The 20,048-nt window shown below is 38.3% G+C and overlaps 1 protein-coding gene across 2 annotated transcripts in view; it reads left to right on the forward strand.

Annotated features, from left to right (window-relative positions):
• LOC136884652 (zinc finger and SCAN domain-containing protein 31) overlaps nucleotides 1–20,048 on the forward strand; it is a 58,567-nt gene that overhangs the window by 20,011 nt on the left and 18,508 nt on the right. The window contains exon 3 of one of the 2 annotated variants that reach the window (XM_067156890.2): nucleotides 6,541–6,621. The exons of the other annotated variant lie outside the window; for it this stretch is intronic. Within the exon in view, the coding sequence (XP_067012991.2) occupies nucleotides 6,541–6,621 (81 nt within the window). The remainder of the gene's footprint in view (nucleotides 1–6,540; nucleotides 6,622–20,048) is intronic. 2 annotated transcript variants of the gene reach the window in all.

The following is a 20,048-nucleotide window of genomic DNA, read 5'->3' on the forward strand; positions in this document are numbered from 1 at the left end:
CATGATATTGATTTTTGATCAAGGAGCCCCATTAAAAAAGTCTTTCTTTTAGAACAAGCATCAAGTAATGTTTCTTCTCATCTAAATTTAGCCATTTAGAGTAATAATATCTGAAGAGCTGAAAATTAAAGGGTCGTACATGGAGGAATAGGAGAAATGAAGATCTATACAGACAGGGAGAGATGATCACAGACACCATACATAAGAGAAGACTGAAGTTTCATTGACCCCTCACCAGAATGAATGTGGGTCAACTAACAAAGAAAATCTTTAACTACATCATCAAATTAAATGCAACTAGTAAATGGGCAGAAGAAACAAGAAAAGACATGGAGGAATTTGGCATCAGTCCAAAATAAATCTTTAATAGAGATATGTTGCAAGCAGGGTGCAGGAAAAGCAAAATGAAAAGTCCAGGAATGTGTGGTCAGTGGAGAGGCACAGGAACCACAGCAAAATGATAATGAATTTCTGGGAGAAGAAAAGAGGCCTAACCAGCAAGTCAGTTGTTTACTGTGGTCCAATGTAGACTAAAATACAAGAAATAATAATAATAATTGTTGCCTGTTGTAGGTCTTTTGAGCTGACACCTGTAGGGAAAATGGAATGTCGAAGACAAAAAATAATAAATGTATCAATTCCTCCATAGTGTGCAGCTCAACCATGATATTGAGAGGAGGATATATTTCATCGAGTCTCATTACACTGCACCAATCCACATGTTTTATCAATGCTCATGCACTGCAAATTGTGCAAATATTCCTGACGTTTAATTGATTTAGTGATACATTTTACCACACTGCCTGCAATATAAACAGTGTATTCGCTGTACAAAGAAATCGCTTCATAATTGGTGATAAAATCATGATCAAATCTGGTAAAATCAATTCCTTGTGTAATTGTCTGTACAAGATCAAGTGTTCAGACGAGAGATTTGTGAATAGATCTTAATTATTAGTGTGGCCGTTCATAACTGGTTAGAATTACTTGTGTTTGAATATGTGTGTGTGCATTTATTAGGTCATCCGGAAATAAATTATAGTAATGAAACAGATGGAGTTTTATATTCGAAATAAATGTTGTCTGAAGTTAGAATAGGCCCAATGTGTGATGCATCATTGTAATCAGCGTGAATCAGCGGACCAGGTACTGCAGGTTTAGGCCGCTATTGGAAACATTCCAGAACGTCGGCGTATAAATCTCTTTTTCATCTTTTGTTAATTACTGCATGCCAGTTGAGACCAGAGGCCACACGAAAAAGGAAGCACAGTTAAATGCGCTCTTCGATATGCTGAAGAGGATGAAGGAGAATGTGGAAGAAAATCAAAAGAAGATGGAGGGAAAGATGGAAGACTATCAAAATGAGATGAAAGACGGGTGAAAGGAGACAGAAGAAGGCCAGAAAGGGACAATGGAAAAGTTAGAATAAGGCTATAAGATGATGGTAGAAAGCCAGAAGAGGATAGTTGAAAGCCATCAGAAGATGATAAAGGAAATAATAGACGTTCAGAGGAAGTTGGAAGACGATGTCCAAGAGAAGACAGAAGATGGTGAGAAGAAGATCGAAGGTGGCCAGGATGAGACGGAGGATGTCCTTAAGATGATGAAATATGGCCAAATGAAGTCGAAAAACCATCAGGCGAGGACGGAAGGTGGCCGAATGGAGGTTGAAGACGACCAGAATAAGATGGAGGGCGACCAGGAGGAGACGGAAGATGGCCAGGAGAATATGGAGGACGACCAGAAGAAGACCGGGGATGGCCAGAAGGAGATGGGTGACGGACAAAGAAATGTCGACGAGGGTCCACGTGAGATAAATCATGTTCCGCAGGTTGACACTCTGTCCCGTGGACCTTGTCCAGAAGACTGCGAGTTCTGTTCCAGGAGGGAGGTCGAGCATGAAGTTTCCAGCAAACTGATCACCGTGGGGTTCGAAAGAAAGTGCAGCCGTGACGCCTGGATAGAATCGCAGAGGGACGGGGATCGTCATCTTCCTCTGGTCCCCCTGGCTTACCAGTCAGTAGTGCACGAGGCCACGGGATCCTCTCCAGCGGGGATGCCGTCTGTAAAAGAGCTGTGACTTCCGGTGGATTTGGGGTTCGACCAGCCTGAGGACCATCCTACCCCGACGGATAGGTACTATCCGGACCTGACGAGACCATGGGAGGTGAGTGCCGCTATCAAGAAGATTTCTAACATAGAGCGACCGGGTGAAGGTGCGGCACAACCAACGAGTGGACATCACGGGAAATCACGAGGGCTACCTAGTATGGCTATATAATACCGTAAGGAAGAAATGCTTTTCTTTCAAGCTCCAGAGGACGTGGAAACACCTTTACCACGTTCTGAGAGGAATACATGACGTCAGCTACCGAATCCGGGAGCTGTTGTTGTGGTGTGGAAGTTTCAGTGAGTAGCTGCATGGGAGACGGCGTACGGGACAGAAGATTGTGTACTGCCTTAGAGTACTGTGTGTGTGTGTGTGTGCGTGTGTGTGTGTGCGTGCGTGCGTGCGTGCGTGCGCGTACTTCTGTAGATTGGGGATCGCCGTAATTCAGCGATGGATGCAGTTATCATGAGTGTGAGGATAATTGGACTTGGGTTAATATTCACTGTCATGAGTATCGTCCTACTGTTGGATACTGCTGAGTTGTTGCTGATTATTGCTCACTTCAGGTGATTGTTTGAAGTACTGGGCTATCATTGGAGTCAAACCGACGAACAGACGTCGTGTGTTGTATAACTAGGGGCACTGTGTTCAAACCCAGCTGTCTACGCACAGTGGCTGTATGAGGTGGCTGGACTTGGGCGAAAGTGAAAGTAAAGATTATAGATGTTCCCAGGCAGTGACTGGCCGGGACTCCTGGGTGTGTATACAGAAGAGAGATTTGTAAACAGACTGGTAGTTAGTGTGTGGCCATTCATAACTGGTTAAAATTGTTTGTGTTAAGTTTTGTTTGTGTGTGTGTGCATTTATTAGGCCATCCTGAAATAAATCAAAGTAATGAAACGGATGGAGTTTTATATTTGTAACATTATGTTCTTATGGCTCCATAGGGAGTGCTGATACCAGGGATACAGTCCTCTCTGTTATTGTAGCTCGGTTTGGTTCAGATAACTTATAGGAATAATTGTTTGTATGGTTCATGAGGTTTAGGGCTTATGTCCTTGATGACTTCCTTTCCAAATTTCATATGAGACGGCCTGCGCTAATCCCCTCTGGTGAGATACTGACAATGGAACATCGGCAATGGTTAAATCGCCGATTGCGATGAAACTTGGAAAACACATTGAGGTACACGTAAAAATGATGTCAGCATCAATTTTGTGTGCCAACATTCATTGCGGCGTTAACTAAGGGGCCTAAAATTTGCAAGATTTCAAATTCCGCACGATCAGCAATGAATACTTGCTGGCCAATGATACTAAGCCGGCACACTGCGTGCCTGGAGACACGCCTCTGCACCTCCTCCCCACCCCACACCAAGTGGTTCGCCACGGCACGTTTCCCTTCCCCCCGCGCTTGCCAGCTGCTTAGCTGTTGAACGGGACCGGCTGTATACTTTGCTTCTTATCGTACTATAGTTATTGAAATCCTTTAAATAACGTTCCGTATCACACGTAATGATAACAAATAACCTAAACTAATATACCCATATTTTATTCAAATGTTATATTTTCATTTTTGCTAATTCCGGTGAGTTGTCACATTCGTAGGTACAACTCCGAGTTAAGTACCACCGGGTGTGGTCAAACGTGGGATGGGGTACCGCGTCCTTCCTACGCTTAAATTATTATTTACTTCTAAAATGCCTTAAAGCTGTTGGTAGTGTCCTGTAGAGTGGACATACATATGGAATTAATTAACTTAAATCACTCACCACTAAATAAATCTCCCACCTTTAAACAACGTTAAATAGGTACCTTTTTATGTAAAGAAATTTGCCCGTGTAGAGGATCTCAATAAATGTAATGGGATTCGGTACCTCGGGATATCAAAACCTGGTTATAGGTACAAATCTTCTTTTTATGTCCCCTTCCCTCACCAATTTCGTGTACGCTATCAGTTGTGTCATAACGAAATGACATCGCGTACTGTGGTATAAGGAATAGGCCTATAGGTAGAATGTTTTAATTGTGCTTGTATTGAACGATTTATTTATGTTGTGCAGTGACAGGCACAACACATTTCAATTGCAGCAATGGTTGTCTAATATAAATAAATTTAATGCATAGACAACTTTGATGAGTATGACATGGAATGTAGTCAAGTTTGACGTAATAAGAAAAGCCTTGAAAAATAAAAAAAATGTGCATTTATATATGCAGTAGATATACAGTAATCACAGGCAGACCTGTAGACTTACTTTACCTGTACTATTGGGTTATAGCTGACGAAGGTCTATGTATTCAACAAGTACCGATATTGAAGTATCGCACTACAGTCTTCTGGGTATAATGGCAGTTACATACGCAAAATGTTAAATGGCTATTGTACGAACTGGTACAACAACACACAATTACAAGGCAGCACAATACATGACTTTGTATACATTGCATCGGGCAAACTTCCCGTCAATAACCGATAGTAAACAAAAACAATCTTTGGTCTATTCGAAACATTAGAAAATAGTAAAAAGAAAACAGAAACAAAACACAATTAACAACAGGCACCATACATTTTTTTGCCAATTGCTTTACGTCGCACCGACACAGATAGGTCTTATGTCGACGATGGGATAGGAAAGGCCTAGGAGTTGGAAAGAAGCGGCCATGGCCTTAATTAAGGTACAACCCCAGTATTTGCCTGGTTTAAAAATGGCAAACTATGGAAAACGATCTTCAGGGCTGCCGACAGTGGGATTCGAACCCACTATCTCCCGGATGCAAGCTCACAGCCGCGCCCCTCTAACCGCACGGCCAGTTCGCTCGGTGCAAACGTTTTCATAAACATTTCAGAAAACGTAAACTGACTAATACATTGTGGAAATTACAAAGGAGAGATATGAGGAAGGCTGATAGAGTACGCAAAGTGTAGCACCGGTTCTCTTCGACAGTTAGCAAGACGGCAGCGCGGGGAGAAGGGAAACGTGCGGTGGCGAACCAGTTGGAGTGGGGAGGGGAAGAAGTGCGGAGGCGTGTCTCCAGGCACGCAGTGTGCCGGCTTAGTATCATTGGCCAGCAGGTATTCATCGCTGATCGCGCAGAATTTGAAATGTCGCAACTTTTAGGCCCCTTAGTTAACGCCCTAATGAATGTTGGCACCCAAAATTGATGCCGACATCTTTTTATACGTGTACCTCAATGTGTTTTCCAAGTTTCATCGCGATCGGCGACTTAGTCATTGCCGATGTTCCCTTGTGAGTGTTTAATGCCTGATGTCTTCTAGCTTGGCCCATGAAATGTTTGTCACTTTTGTGTCTGAGTCTTATCCTTGACTCTGACAATTTGAAAGTGACTGAGATATGAGCAGTGGTTGTAACACCATTCCTAATACAGCCACATCGTGTATGAAATGGTGTGAAATTGACGTTCGTATGGTTGGTCTATATGTACATTTCATAGAACATGAGAGACTGGTATGAACGATAAGATATCTATTAGGTTCAACATTTTCAATACTAATTAGGTACGTGTTTATGTTACAAATACCTTGTATTCAAGTTTGGGACCGGTTTCAACATATATAATGTCATCATCAGCCATAAAATGATCACAATATATAAGCAAAGACACAATCTGTAACTGACTATTCACACCATATGTCTGATGATGACATTATATATGTTGAAACCGGTCCCAAACTTGAATAAAAGGTATTTGTAACATAAACACGTACCTAATTAGCATTGAAAAGGTTGAACCTAATAGATATCTTATCATTAACCTCAATTCAATATGGAAACGTTAATGAAGTTCATATCTTTAAAAAAGACTGGTATGAAGCGGCACTATCTAGCTGGGAAGGGAAAGCAATGGAAAACTACCACTCTCTTCATTTCCGTAGTTTGCCTCCTCAGTGACACCTAGCTCTCTATGACATCTGATGGTAGAGCTGTTGAGGATTCTCCCTACCCTCAGGCAGAGCACTTCACAGACAAGGTGAGATATGGATGATGCATATTTCATGCTGAGCAGTATTTGCTGGTATAGCAGATAAAAAATGACAGCGATACATTTTGAAGTTCCGAATATTTCAGAATTGGTTCCTTTCTGATGAGCAGAATATTTTTTGGTATGTCTATACATTTTTCCAGATTTTTCAGTATTATTTTTGAAGTTTTATATTATATAATTGCTCCACACTTCAAAACTATCCCTCAGTGTTCAAACAGGACATTTTTCCATCTCTGGAGGTCTTTTTGTTGCCATGTCTTTCAGAATCCTCAACGTGGAAATTTTCTAAAAAAACGATAATGAAGAATTGAAACAGAAACTGACTCATTTACTAGGAAATAATGAGTTGTTAAGCCCATTCTTATGTAACTAAATTTCCTTATGTGAATGAAGAATGTGCCTAATATATTACCTCTTCCACAGAACAACTATGTACTTACATCAGACAAGATGCATTTGAAGGAAGAAGCTAAATCAGAGTTGCCAGAGCCGGAACAAACACAGGTGATCACATTTGAAGTAATCTAATATTTTGATGACCTTATTTCTCACTATGCAAATTGTGAGAAATCTGCTGAAGAGATTTCAATGAACGACTCCTCATTTTAAAGGGGCATTATGGCATTTATAGTGAGATTGCCAGTCTTTTGAAATAATTGTTATATATCCTCAAGTAGTTCAAATTTTATGCTACTCCCTGTGGGTGTGGGGTGCAGATGAAGAATACACCCACAGTATCCCTTGACTGTTGTAAGAGGTGATGAAGAGTTGTCCCAGGACCTCTCTCAACTTGAGAGCGTAGGTTAGCGACCATGGGGCCCTTAGCTGTGTACTTGTGTTGCATCCACTTAATTGTGTCAGGCTCTTACTTTCACCTATCCTGTCAGACCTACCATGGACAACTCTTGTTCTTTTCCAACCCTGACTTGTTTTAGAGGATTTGATGCCTAGGGAGTCTTTTATGTTCACACCCATTATGGCCCTTGTCCTTCTTTGTCAGGTACTTCATATTTTTATAGCATCGGATCCCGTCTTTTCTCTTTCTTCTCTCTTTTCTACCCTCTGTGGTAGGGGGACATGAACAAAGACTACACCCACATTACCTGCCTGTCATAAGAGGTGATTAAAATGGGCAATGAATAGATGATGAAATTAGAACCATCAGACTACTTGTGATTAGTACCATTACCTGCAAAACACCATGGGTCAGCGTTTATTGTGACTAGTACCACTTTGATAGGAGAACCATGGGTCTGCATTACATAGGAACAGTAAATTTATGTGAGGGCTTTGTTTGTAATGGGTGTAATCGTGTACATTCAACTGGTTGGTTCCATGGTGTTACATATGAGTAGTACCACTTTGTGACAAATACCACGGATCTACATTGTCTGTGATAAGTACCACTATGTGAAGAACACCACAGGTTTGGCTGCCGCCTGTGAGTAGTACTACTATTTGAGGAAACCATGGTTATGCTTTACCTGAGAGTAATACCATTATGTGAGGAACACCCTGAATTTGTGTTGCATGTGGGCATTACCATAATGTGTGATGCACCGAAGGTTTATGTTGCTTGAGATTAGTACCAAAAATGTGAGGAACACCACAAGATTGGCTGGCACTAGTGTTTATTCCCACCATGTGAGGAACACCTTGGGTCTGCATGCTTGTGAGTAGTACCCTGGGTTGATGTTGCCCGTGAGAGGTGCCGTTGTTTGTGACATCCCATGGGTTTTCATTACCTGTTATTATTACCATCATGCAAGAAAAACAATGAGTCTACCTTAACTGTGATTTTCACCAGTATGGGAGGAACACCATGGTTTTCATTTGCCAGTGATTAGTACCATTGTGAGGGGCCAGTGATATGTATTTGAACCCCTGTGATAAGTATCAACCCAAAAATTAAGGCATTTTGTATTGGATCCATTTTTTCACTCTCATTTTTTCACCATTATCTGTTTTGGATTCTAGTCAGGGGATACATTTTGAAATTGTAATTTTTATTTTGTTCATCTCGTACCATTAGGGACCCACGACCTAGATGTTAGGTGCCCTGAAACAGTACACATCATCAAATTTAATGCAAGGTAATGTATAGCAACTATTATTGTTCAATGCCCTGCCAGTGCTTTGCAGCTGGTATCATCACTGCTACTGCTACCTTATCCTAAGCATATTTAGGCTATGAGGGTAGCTATATTCCTTTTGTCTTGTGTTGAATAGCTCCAACCCATTTCATCCAATTGTCGGTCCTTGATGTTCATCTTCTGCCAGATCTTCATTTGCCTAAACCTTTTTCCTTCATATATTACTTGTAGCAGACTGTTCTTTTTGTTAGTCCTCGTAACGTGACCCACATATTCCAGCCACCTCATTTTAATCGCCTTGATGAGCTCAGGTCGAAAGTTCTTTGTGTCGAGTACTTTCCTATGTTTATTATGCTCCATTCAGAAAATCAGTGGGATTTCACCCCACTGTCAATGGCTCTGAGGAAAGTTCTTCATGGTTTTCCATTTTATACCTGGCAAATGCTGGAGCTATACCTTAATTAAGGCCAAGGTTGCTTCCTTTCCACTCCTAGCCCTTTCCTATCCTATTATTGCCATGAGACCTATATGTGTTCGAGCACTGTAAAGCAACTTGTAAAAATAAAGTTCTTGGATGTATTCTGGGTTTAGAACTTTATGAATGGCAACTATTTAATCACAACTCATACAAAAGAGATACTTCTTATACCAAGATTTACTGTCCATCAGGCTAATCACCAGCATTGTGTACTGCCCATTGTCTGTGATGTGGGGTTCATAGGGTACCTATAGCCACACCTTTTGTGTTTATAGTGGTCTACTGCCAATGAATCTCTGGAGCAGTCCCAAAGCGATGGCCCCGAGTGGTTCCTTCATCTTAGGAATCATGTGAGAGTTACAGGGGCTCAAAGTTCAAATATTATGTTGGATGGTGCAGCAGTTCCCAGCTCCATTGACCTAACGAATCAGCCATAGTTTGCACTGTTCTTTCTGTAAGCCTTGTCATGCAAAATGATGTATGGGTCCTGTAGAAACTGTTGACACTTCTTTCTCAAAACAGGTTACAACTTGTGTTCCTGAAATGAACAGTAATACCGCACATTGACAGTCTGCTGTGGAGGAACAGAATGTGTTAGGATACCACCACCACAGTCATACCCGAGAATAACCGTAAATTTCACATGGCTGGACTTCTGACGAAATTCGACCTTTGTGGTTATCCATATTGATGACATTCATTCGATTGGCATGTCGATTGTGTGTCATACAATTTGCCCCATTTCTCATCCAGCATAATTATATGGCATAGGAAAGCCTGCACTTCACAATTATAGCACTCCAAGTAGTTACGAGCAATGTTATATTGTAACCATTTCTGCATTTCCGTCAAATCATGCTGAACCTATCATGATGCAATTTTTATCATGCCCAGGTGTTCCTTCAAATGTGAAGCACAGTCATAATCCCTAACCCGGTGTCTCGGGCTAGCTCACAAATCGTATTGTTTCTTCTTCACTGGCACTAATACGATCTGGCTGACACATGTCTGCAGCATTTTGGCATTACACGTTAAAGGCTTCTACCACCATTCTACTGTCGTGTAAGGCAATGCAGATTCCCTACGAGCCTGTTGAAGACGTTTATGATACTGTCATGCTCTACGATCATGTTCACATTCAGGCTTTATCCAACTCCATTGTTCCTGTTTCAAATACATTGTGACAACTGTACCTTAGATTGTGAACTAACATAAGGTTGTGTTCTTTTTGCCAGTTATCATGTGCATGTTGTTATAAGGGAGAGTCTATTTAGTACTCTATTTGTCTCTCTTCATCCTCAAAACACATTAAGTTAATTCCTTGTTCTTTATAGGAAATCAGAACTGGAGTCAAGTAATTACCGTGACTCCCAACACTATCTCAGTGTAAACATTAAAATGGGTATAATTACAAACAGAAATTACAAAAACAAATCTCAGTTATAATTCAGTAATAAATAAAATGTATTCTTTGTCTATTTACACTGATTAGTGCAGCCGTATGCTGAATATAGAGCTGGCAGCCTGGAATTTGACCATCTCTCTTCTCACTTCTGTTAAACATTTGAAGTCCACTTACCAAGCACAATCTCCTTATGTTCGTACTCTAACTCAAAACATGGCCGCCTCTGCAAGGGGCGCTGATGTTAGGCATACAGCACCTGTATGTTATTCTAGCTTGTTGTGGTTCAGATAACTTACAGGAATAATTCTTTGTATGGTTCATGATATTTAGGGCTTATGTCCTTGGTGACTTCCTTTCCAAATTTAATATGAGGCGGCCTGCCTTAATCCCCTCTGGTGGAATACTGCATGCTTAATGCTTGACGTCTTCTGGATTGACCCTGAACAAGTTTGTCACTTGTATTTTGTGTCTCAGTCTTATCCCTGACTCTGACAATATGAAAGTCTCATAAGTTATGAGTTATTCATATGGTTGGTCCTGGAGTACATTTCAGTTAACATGAGAGATTGTTATTTAATGGCAGTGTCTGACTAGGAGAGGAAAGCAATGTAGAACTACCTCACTCTTCATTTTCTTAGATTGCCTCCTCAGTGGCACCTACCTCTCTATAGCAGCTGATGGTAGAGCTGTTGATTATCCTCCCTGACTTCAGGCTGATGACTTTGCAGACAACAGGAGATATAGAGGATACATATTTCTTGCTGAGCTCTTTCCAGTACAGGATGTGAATGATAATAGTGATAAATTTTAAGTTCTGAATATTTAAGAATTCAATTGTTTATGATGAGCAGAATATTTTTCAGTATATCTACATTTTACTGATAGTTCAGTGTTATTTTAGAAGGTTTTATGTTGTGTGATTGCTCTTCATGTCAGAAATATCCCTGAGCATTCAAACAGGACATTTTTCACTCCTGAAGGTCTCTTTGTTTTCATGATTTTAATGATCCTCGACATTGACATTTTCTAAAAAACAGTAATGAACATTTGAAGCTGACTCATTTACTTAGAAACAATGAATTGTTAAGCCCACTCATATGAAAATAAATTGCAAGATGTGTCTCAAGAATGTGCCTAAAATATTAATATTAAGATGACATGCACTTGAATGAAGAAACCAAATCAGAGTTGGCAGAGCCAGGACAAACACAGGTGAACAAATTTCAAGTTATCTAATATTTTGATGACCTCCTTTCATTATTTTCATTTAGTTCAAGATTTAATGGTAGGTAATGTATAGCAGATAGCATTGTTCAAAGCCCCTTCACTGGATGGCATGTGGCAGCTGGTTCAATCAGTGCTACTGCTTCGTTATCCTAACTGGATTTAGGCTACAAGTACAGCTATCTTCCTTTTGTCATGTGTTAAAGAGCTCCAATCCATTTCTTTACAATGTTGATCCAAGATGTACACCATCTGCCAGGTCCTCCTATGCCTAAATATTTTCCTCGAAATATTACTTGTAACAGGCTGTTCTCTTCAGGAGTCCTCATAATGTGACTATATATCCCAGCCTCCTCATTTTAATCGTCTTAATGAGCTCAGGTTGACTGTTCCTTGTGTGGTGTACTTCTGATTATTTTTATTATGCTACAACCACAATATCAAAGGGTTTGAACCCCGCTGTCAGCAGTCCTGAAGATGGTTTTCTGTGGTTTTATATTTTTACACCAGTCAAATTTTGGTGCTATACCTTAATTAAGGCCACACCTGTTTCATTCCAGATACATTGTGGTGAGTTCTTTGAATGATTTGTTGATTCAAATATTAATGTTATTGCTGTAAGTGAGACATTTATCAAGGAGTCCATACTGTTCTCTGAGATTAACATTCCTGGCTTGAATTTTTGTAGAAACAAGAGATTGTGCAAGAGAGAAGCAGGTGGAATAGGTGTGTACGCAGTGAGCAACATAAAATACAAAATATTTCACACCTCCCCTGCAGAATATTGTCGTAAGCCAGAGTACATTTTCCTCAAACTTGAATTGGCTGTGGGTAAAGTATTATTTTCATGCATCTACCGTCCTCCCAAAATTGGTTTCATGGAGTCGTTTGTAGAGGTGATGTATAATTATGTTCTTCATTGTAAATATATTACACTTGCATGTGATATGAAAGGGCATTTTGGATCGGCGTCCTTGGAAACTGTAGTAATCGCTGACGTACTTAACTAATGGAATTTGACTAGAATATCATTTGATGATACATACCACACTGAATATTGTCATTTTAATCTCGATACCACAGCTTAAAATTGTAATGATACCCTTGTGAAATTTGGGCAGATGCCAGCGAGTGGATTTTCTGGACATGATATAATCTATGCTGTCCTCTTGATATCAACACCCTAATATGAAAGAAAGTGGATCACATTTAGAGATTTCTGCGGTTTTAATGCTGAAGATTTTTGAAAAGACATGATTTCAGCTCCCTGGTATGAAGTTTTTTCTCAGCATAATATCGATGATAAAGTCACCAAATTTAATAGTTTAATTTTGCGTTGTACGACAGGCATGCCCCATTAAAAGTACTTCGAGCCAAACTTTCACCTAACCCGTGGATAATGTCTGCAGTTAAGAAATTAATCTCTGTGTGGGACAAGGCAAAAAAAAAAAAGAAAAGCACATTAAAACAAGGAAACATGAAGACTTTGAAACCTTTCATATTTTGAGTAATAAAACCAAACTCGCAATCCAAGATGCCAAAGTCAAACACATGCATTGTTTGTTCAGTAAGAGATCAACTCCTTATGCTCTATGGGGAACTATAAAATCACTAGGTATTGCTAAGAAAAATTCACAACTTGCTTCCTCATTCATACCAGCAGAATTGCAATACGATTCTTTCTTAGAAATTTATCCAGTGAACAATTCTCACAGAATATCTGAAATTATTCATAGTTACATTAACACAAATGAACCTCAACATCATCTCTTTCACTTTTTGTACATTTACCCTGAGGATGTAGTCAAGGTACTTAAGAGCATGAATACTAAGGCTGTTGGACCATATGGTATCTCACATTCCGTCCTTTGGATATATCACTCCGGTCATAGCTCACCTGTATAATTTCTGTTTACAATCAGGTGTCTTTCCAGCTATATGGAAAATGGCCAATATCCGACCATTTCCTAAAGTTCGTTCTCCTCAAAAATTTGATGATTTCAGACCAATCAGTATATTGTCAATATTAGGTAAAGCATTAGAAAGGATTTTTACCAACAACTCACTTCGTATTTAAATACCCATTCTATTCATAACACGTTTCAGTCTGGTTTTCGAACAGGCCATAGCAGTATGGCACTTCTCAAAGTCGCCGATTATATGAAGTTTGCAATGGACAGAGAGGAACTAACACTTCTGGTACTATTTGATTTAAGCAAGGCATTTGATAGAGTTCATCATGACGTCCTTCTGACTAAATTACATATAATAGGCATATCTCTATCTGCTCTCTCTCTTGCTTTGAAGCGTTCTTGAAAGGGTGGGCTCAGCATGTAGTATTTGACAAGCAAAATTTCTCTAAAATGATCTAGTTTATATTCTGGCATCCCTCATGTACTGTGTTGGGTCCCTTTTTGTTTTCACCATTTATAAACGATCTGCCTGTAGTTTTACACCACACGAGACATTTTATATATTAAGGGTTATAAATTTCATGTTGTTGGTCCGTATTGAACTGAGAATAACATATGAGTAACAATACAGTAAAGGTTTCCACCTATTCAGTACACAATATATTCACAATATTTTAAAATTACATGGTTTTAACTAGTTTTGACCCATCTAGGGGTCATCATCAGCCACATCAAAGCAAAGATCACTCTTGACAAAATCCTAAGAACATATTAATTTTAACAGTAAGATTATGGAATAACAAGTGAATGTGGTAAATGAAAAGAGATGTTAGTATGGGACAGGTGAGTAATAGCTAATAAATATACAAGGAATATACATAAGAGGTTTGGAACAAAGTATAAAAGGGGGCTTAGTGTTGTAAAAAGTATATAATCATGGTAAACAGTAAGTCCTTATAATGAAGAATGCAATGTGAAATGACACACATAAAATTATATATGGCTTAGGAAGAGTGGAGGTGGTTTAGGAGGGGAAGAGGGCTCAAGGTGGGGCTGAAGGGTGCGGGAGAAAGGGCAATTGTCTCGGAAAAGTACCTTTGATTAAATTTAGGATTGAGTTTTGGTTGGCTGCATTATTGTTTCTGAGGAAAGTGATAAATAGATCGAAGAGTATGTTGGGTTTCTCTGAGATTTCATGGAGATTGTGACTGGTGTTAAAGTATTTGTCTAGATGTATGTAGTAATTTTCCATTATGTCGAGTAAAGGGCCCTTGTTTGCTAATACGAGGATGTCCATGTCTTGTTCGATATTGGTGAAATTATGGTTATAATCTTGCATGTGTTGGCCGATGGCTGAAAACTTGTTGTATTTTATTGCGTTAGTGTGCTCGTGGTATCTGATATTGAAGTTTCTACCAGTTTGCCCGATGTAGGTTTTTCCACAGGTGTTACATTTGATCTTATAAACTCCTGATTTTAAAAAACTGCTGGTCCTGTTGATGTGTGAAGTATTGTGTAAAACGTTCATGTTCTTATAGTTGGTTTTGAAGGCTATTTTAATGCCTTGTTTCTTAAAGATATTGGTTAATTTGTAGATATCATTGTTGAACGTGAAGGTGGAAAATGTTAGAGGTTTAGTTGTTTCTTTTTTTTAGGGTAGTTTTTGGGCAATATTTATGTTTATTGATTATCCTTTCTATAAAATGGTTACTGAAGCCGTTAAATTTTGTGATTCCGTGGATTGTGTTGAGTTCGTTCTTTAGATCTTTCTTGGACATAGGTATGCTGAAGGCTCGGTGAGCTAGGCTGTTGTATGTGGCTCGTTTGTGGGACAGGGGGTGCACTGAATCTTGGCGAATGGTGGAGGCTGTTTGATTGGGTTTTCTGAATATTTTATAACTGAAAGAATCTGAGTTTCTAGTGATGGTTAAATCTAGAAAGTTGATTTTTAGATTTGATTCAGATTCTAGTGTGAATTTGATATGAGGATCAACAGTGTTGAGTCTTAAGAGGGTGGTGGATGCGTTAATTGATTTCTCATTCATGATTACAAAGACATCGTCAACATATCTGGCCCAAAAGAGAATGTTTTCAAATTCATTGTCAATTTTGGTGTATTCGAGGAAATCCAGGTATATTTCTGCTAAGATACCTGAGGCCGGTGACCCCATAACCAAACCATCTTGTTAATATATGACATTGTCGAAAGTGAAAAAGTTATAATTGAGGATTAGTTTTAATACTGTGATGAAGTCTTGTATCTCTAGTTTGCTTAAGTGGCTGTTTTTGTTTAAATTGTTTATAATTATCGGAATTAATTTTGATACTTGTATGCTTGGGTACATGTTTACAATATCGAAAGAGTGGATAGAGTGATCAGGTTGCAAATTGAACGTGTGAAGTTTTTCTACCAGCTCTGATGTGTTTTGAATAGATTTTTTGGATAAAAATTGATAATTTTTTCTTAAGAAACATTGGATGAATTGTGATATTTTGTATAAGGGGCTTGGTCTATAGTTGATAATTGGGCAGATGAGAACTCCGGTTTTGTGTATTTTGGGAAGAGCTTTAGCAGTGGGGAGTCCTGGGTTCATTTGTATGAGTTTGGATTTTTCCTGTTCGGTAAATAAAATGAGTGTTTTTAAGAGTTTGTTTAAGTAGTTTTTGAATTTTTTGGGTGGGGTCTTTTTTGATTATGGAAAATGAGCTGTCTCTGCAAAAGTTTTTTGTTTTTTCAATATATACTTTTTTATCCATGATAACTGTTGCATTGCCTTTGTCAGCTTTGTTAAAAATGAAGCCATGTTTTCCAGTGTTGACTTAGTTAAATGTAGCAAAGGCTTTTCAGTCTGTCAAACACATAGCAAATACAATGTAAATTAAAACACTAAAAGCATATCTGTAAAACACACACTAACATACAAAGAATGACATGTTTCGTTCTACAAGAACATCCTCAGATTCTATCAAATCACTTAAAATAAGCTTATATATGTACAGTATTGTTTACGTAGCGTAAACTTGTCAAAGATAGAGAGATAAGTGATAACATGAAACAGTAATGACAAAAAATAAATTATATACAATTATAATATAGTGAAAAACTTACGTATTTATCTAGACTGCCGATGTTAAGTCTGTTGTCACCAAACACTATTTCAGGACTGTGGTCATGGAAAGTTTGTGGTGAGCCACATTGTGCGTGGAGAGGGGAGGGCAGGACAGGGAGGGGCCTAGTAGAACGATGTGGATCTCTCCTATTGGATGATAAAATCGGGTAGACTATAGAGTGGAGAGGGGGGGGAGATGTAGGGCGGAGCGGCTGGAGTGCTGTGGAACTTTCCATCAACATTGGAGGGGGGGGGGGAGAGATGTTATTGACCTATTTTATGTTAATTGTACCTGTATGTAATATGGATGAATGTAATTATTATAATTTTTTAATTATTTATAATAGGTGAATGAAGTACAGAACGGTATTATTATTATTATTATTATTATTATTATTATTATTATGAAAAAAGCAATTCACCTTCCGTCAACATTGGAGAGGGGAGAGAAGTTATTGACCTTTTCCATGCGAATGTACCTTTATGTAATATGGATGAATGCAAATTAATAATTTTTAATTGAATAAAGTAAGGGACATTATTATTATTATTATTATTATTATTATTATTATTATTATTATTATTATTATTTACGATAGAAGCAATTTAAGGAGTAGGTGTTGTCAGATATTATGCGAGTAGAGCAAATAGGGGGGAATTATTTAAATGTGGAATATTATTATTATTATTATTATTTACGATAGAAGCAATTTAAGAAGTAGGTGTTGTTAGATATTATGTGAGTAGAGCGAATAGGGGGGAATTATTTAAATGTGTATGCTCATTCAGGTTATTGGCATTAGTATTTTTTGCGACGTAAATTTCTATTGCTTCTTTTATATTCAAAGATTTACTTTTATTTTCGAAGTGTAAAATTTTTAGATCAGTGTTGATGTCTGTGAAATGGTGTGAACAGTCGTAGATGTGCTCCCCGAAGGCTGAATGCCGATTATATCTGATCGCGTTTTTGTGTTCTTTGTATCTTGTATGGAAATTACGTTTTGTTTGACCTATGTATGTGGCATTGCAGTTAGGTTCTTGGCACTTGAGTTCATACACTCCTGACTTTGAGAAAGGGTCCTTTTCGTTTAAGTTGCACCTGCTGAAGTGTCTCTGTAGTGTGTTATTCGTTCGAAAAGCTACTTTTAAACCTTGTTTCTTGAAAATGTTAGCTACTTTGTATGTGTTATTGTTAACATAGTTGAGAACCACGTAGTTTTCTTTGTCGTGTGTGGTGCTTTCCCGGCGACTTTTCTTATGTTTATTTAAAAGTTTATCCACTGTGCCTGGAGGATGGTTGTTTTCTTTCGCGATTTGTTTAATTATTTGCATTTCTTCATTGAAATCTGTTGTGCTCATTGGTATGGAAATAGCTCTATGTATCATTGTATTCAGTCCTGCTATTTTGTGTGTGTATGGGTGGTTCGAGTTGTTGTCAATAGTGTGTGACGTCTGAGTGGGCTTTCTGTATACCTTGTAAGATAGGTTGTCATTATTCCTGTTGATTGTGATGTCTAAATAGTTTATTTTCTTGTTATTTTCTGGTTCCATTGTGAAGCTGATGGATTTGTGTAAAGAATTTAGAGTGTTTAATAACTGGTCTGCATTAGTGACGTCATTATCATATACCAAAATTGCTTTGCATTTAACGACAAAATCTATTGCCAAACAGAAGGGCTAGCCATGGGCTCACCGTTATCAGGTATAATAGCAAACATTTTTCTCAATAACTTCGAAAACATGTTCTTAATGGGCCAGCCTTCAAAAGGAATCTTACATTGGAGCAGATTTGTGGATGACGTCATATGCATATATGATAATGACGTCACTAATGCAGACCAGTTATTAAACACTCTAAATTCTTTACACAAATCCATCAGCTTCACAATGGAACCAGAAAATAACAAGAAAATAAACTATTTAGACATCACAATCAACAGGAATAATGACAACCTATCTTACAAGGTATACAGAAAGCCCACTCAGACGTCACACACTATTGACAACAACTCGAACCACCCATACACACACAAAATAGCAGGACTGAATACAATGATACATAGAGCTATTTCCATACCAATGAGCACAACAGATTTCAATGAAGAAATGCAAATAATTAAACAAATCGCGAAAGAAAACAACCATCCTCCAGGCACAGTGGATAAACTTTTAAATAAACATAAGAAAAGTCGCTGGGAAAGCACCACACACGACAAAGAAAACTACGTGGTTCTCAACTATGTTAACAATAACACATACAAAGTAGCTAACATTTTCAAGAAACAAGGTTTAAAAGTAGCTTTTCGAACGAATAACACACTACAGAGACACTTCAGCAGGTGCAACTTAAACGAAAAGGACCCTTTCTCAAAGTCAGGAGTGTATGAACTCAAGTGCCAAGAACCTAACTGCAATGCCACATACATAGGTCAAACAAAACGTAATTTCCATACAAGATACAAAGAACACAAAAACGCGATCAGATATAATCGGCATTCAGCCTTCGGGGAGCACATCTACGACTGTTCACACCATTTCACAGACATCAACACTTATCTAAAAATTTTACACTTCGAAAATAAAAGTAAATCTTTGAATATAAAAGAAGCAATAAAAATTTACGTCGCAAAAAATACTAATGCCAATAACCTGAATGAGCATACACATTTAAATAATTCCCCCCTATTCGCTCTACTCACATAATATCTAACAACACCTACTCCTTAAATTGCTTCTATCGTAAATAATAATAATAATAATAATAATAATATTCCACATTTAAATAATTCCCCCCTATTTGCTCTACTCGCATAATATCTGACAACACCTACTTCTTAAATTGCTTCTATCGTAAATAATAATTATAATAATAATAATAATAACGTCCCTTACTTTATTCAATTAAAAATTATTAATTTGCATTCATCCATATTACATAAAGGTACATTCGCATGGAAAAGGTCAATAACTTCTCTCCCCTCTCCAATGTTGACGGAAGGTGAATTGCTTTTTTCATAATAATAATAATAATAATAATACCGTTCCGTACTTCATTCACCTATTATAAATAATTAAAAAATTATAATAATTACATTCATCCATATTACATACAGGTACAATTAACATAAAATAGGTCAATAACATCTCTCCCCCCCCCTCCAATGTTTATGGAAAGTTCCACAGCGCTCCAGCCGCTCCGCCCTACATCTCCCCCCCCCCCCCCCCTCTCCACTCTATAGTCTACCCGATTTTATCATCCAATAGGAGAGATCCACATCATTCTACTAGGCCCCTCCCTGTCCTGCCCTCCCCTCTCCACGCACAACGTGGCTCACCACAAACTTTCCATGACCACAGTCCTGAAATAGTGTTTGGTGACAACAGACTTAACATCGGCAGTCTAGATAAATACGTAAGTTTTTCACTATATTATAATTGTATATAATTTATTTTTTGTCATTACTGTTTCATGTTATCACTTATCTCTCTATCTTTGACAAGTTTACGCTACGTAAACAATACTGTACATATATAAGCTTATTTTAAGTGATTTGATAGAATCTGAGGATGTTCTTGTAGAACGAAACATGTCATTCTTTGTATGTTAGTGTGTGTTTTACAGATATGCTTTTAGTGTTTTAATTTACATTGTATTTGCTATGTGTTTGACAGACTGAAAAGCCTTTGCTACATTTGTCAGCTTTGATT

This window comes from Anabrus simplex, chromosome 13 (genome assembly GCF_040414725.1).
Source record: "Anabrus simplex isolate iqAnaSimp1 chromosome 13, ASM4041472v1, whole genome shotgun sequence".
Lineage (NCBI taxonomy): Eukaryota > Metazoa > Arthropoda > Insecta > Orthoptera > Tettigoniidae > Anabrus > Anabrus simplex.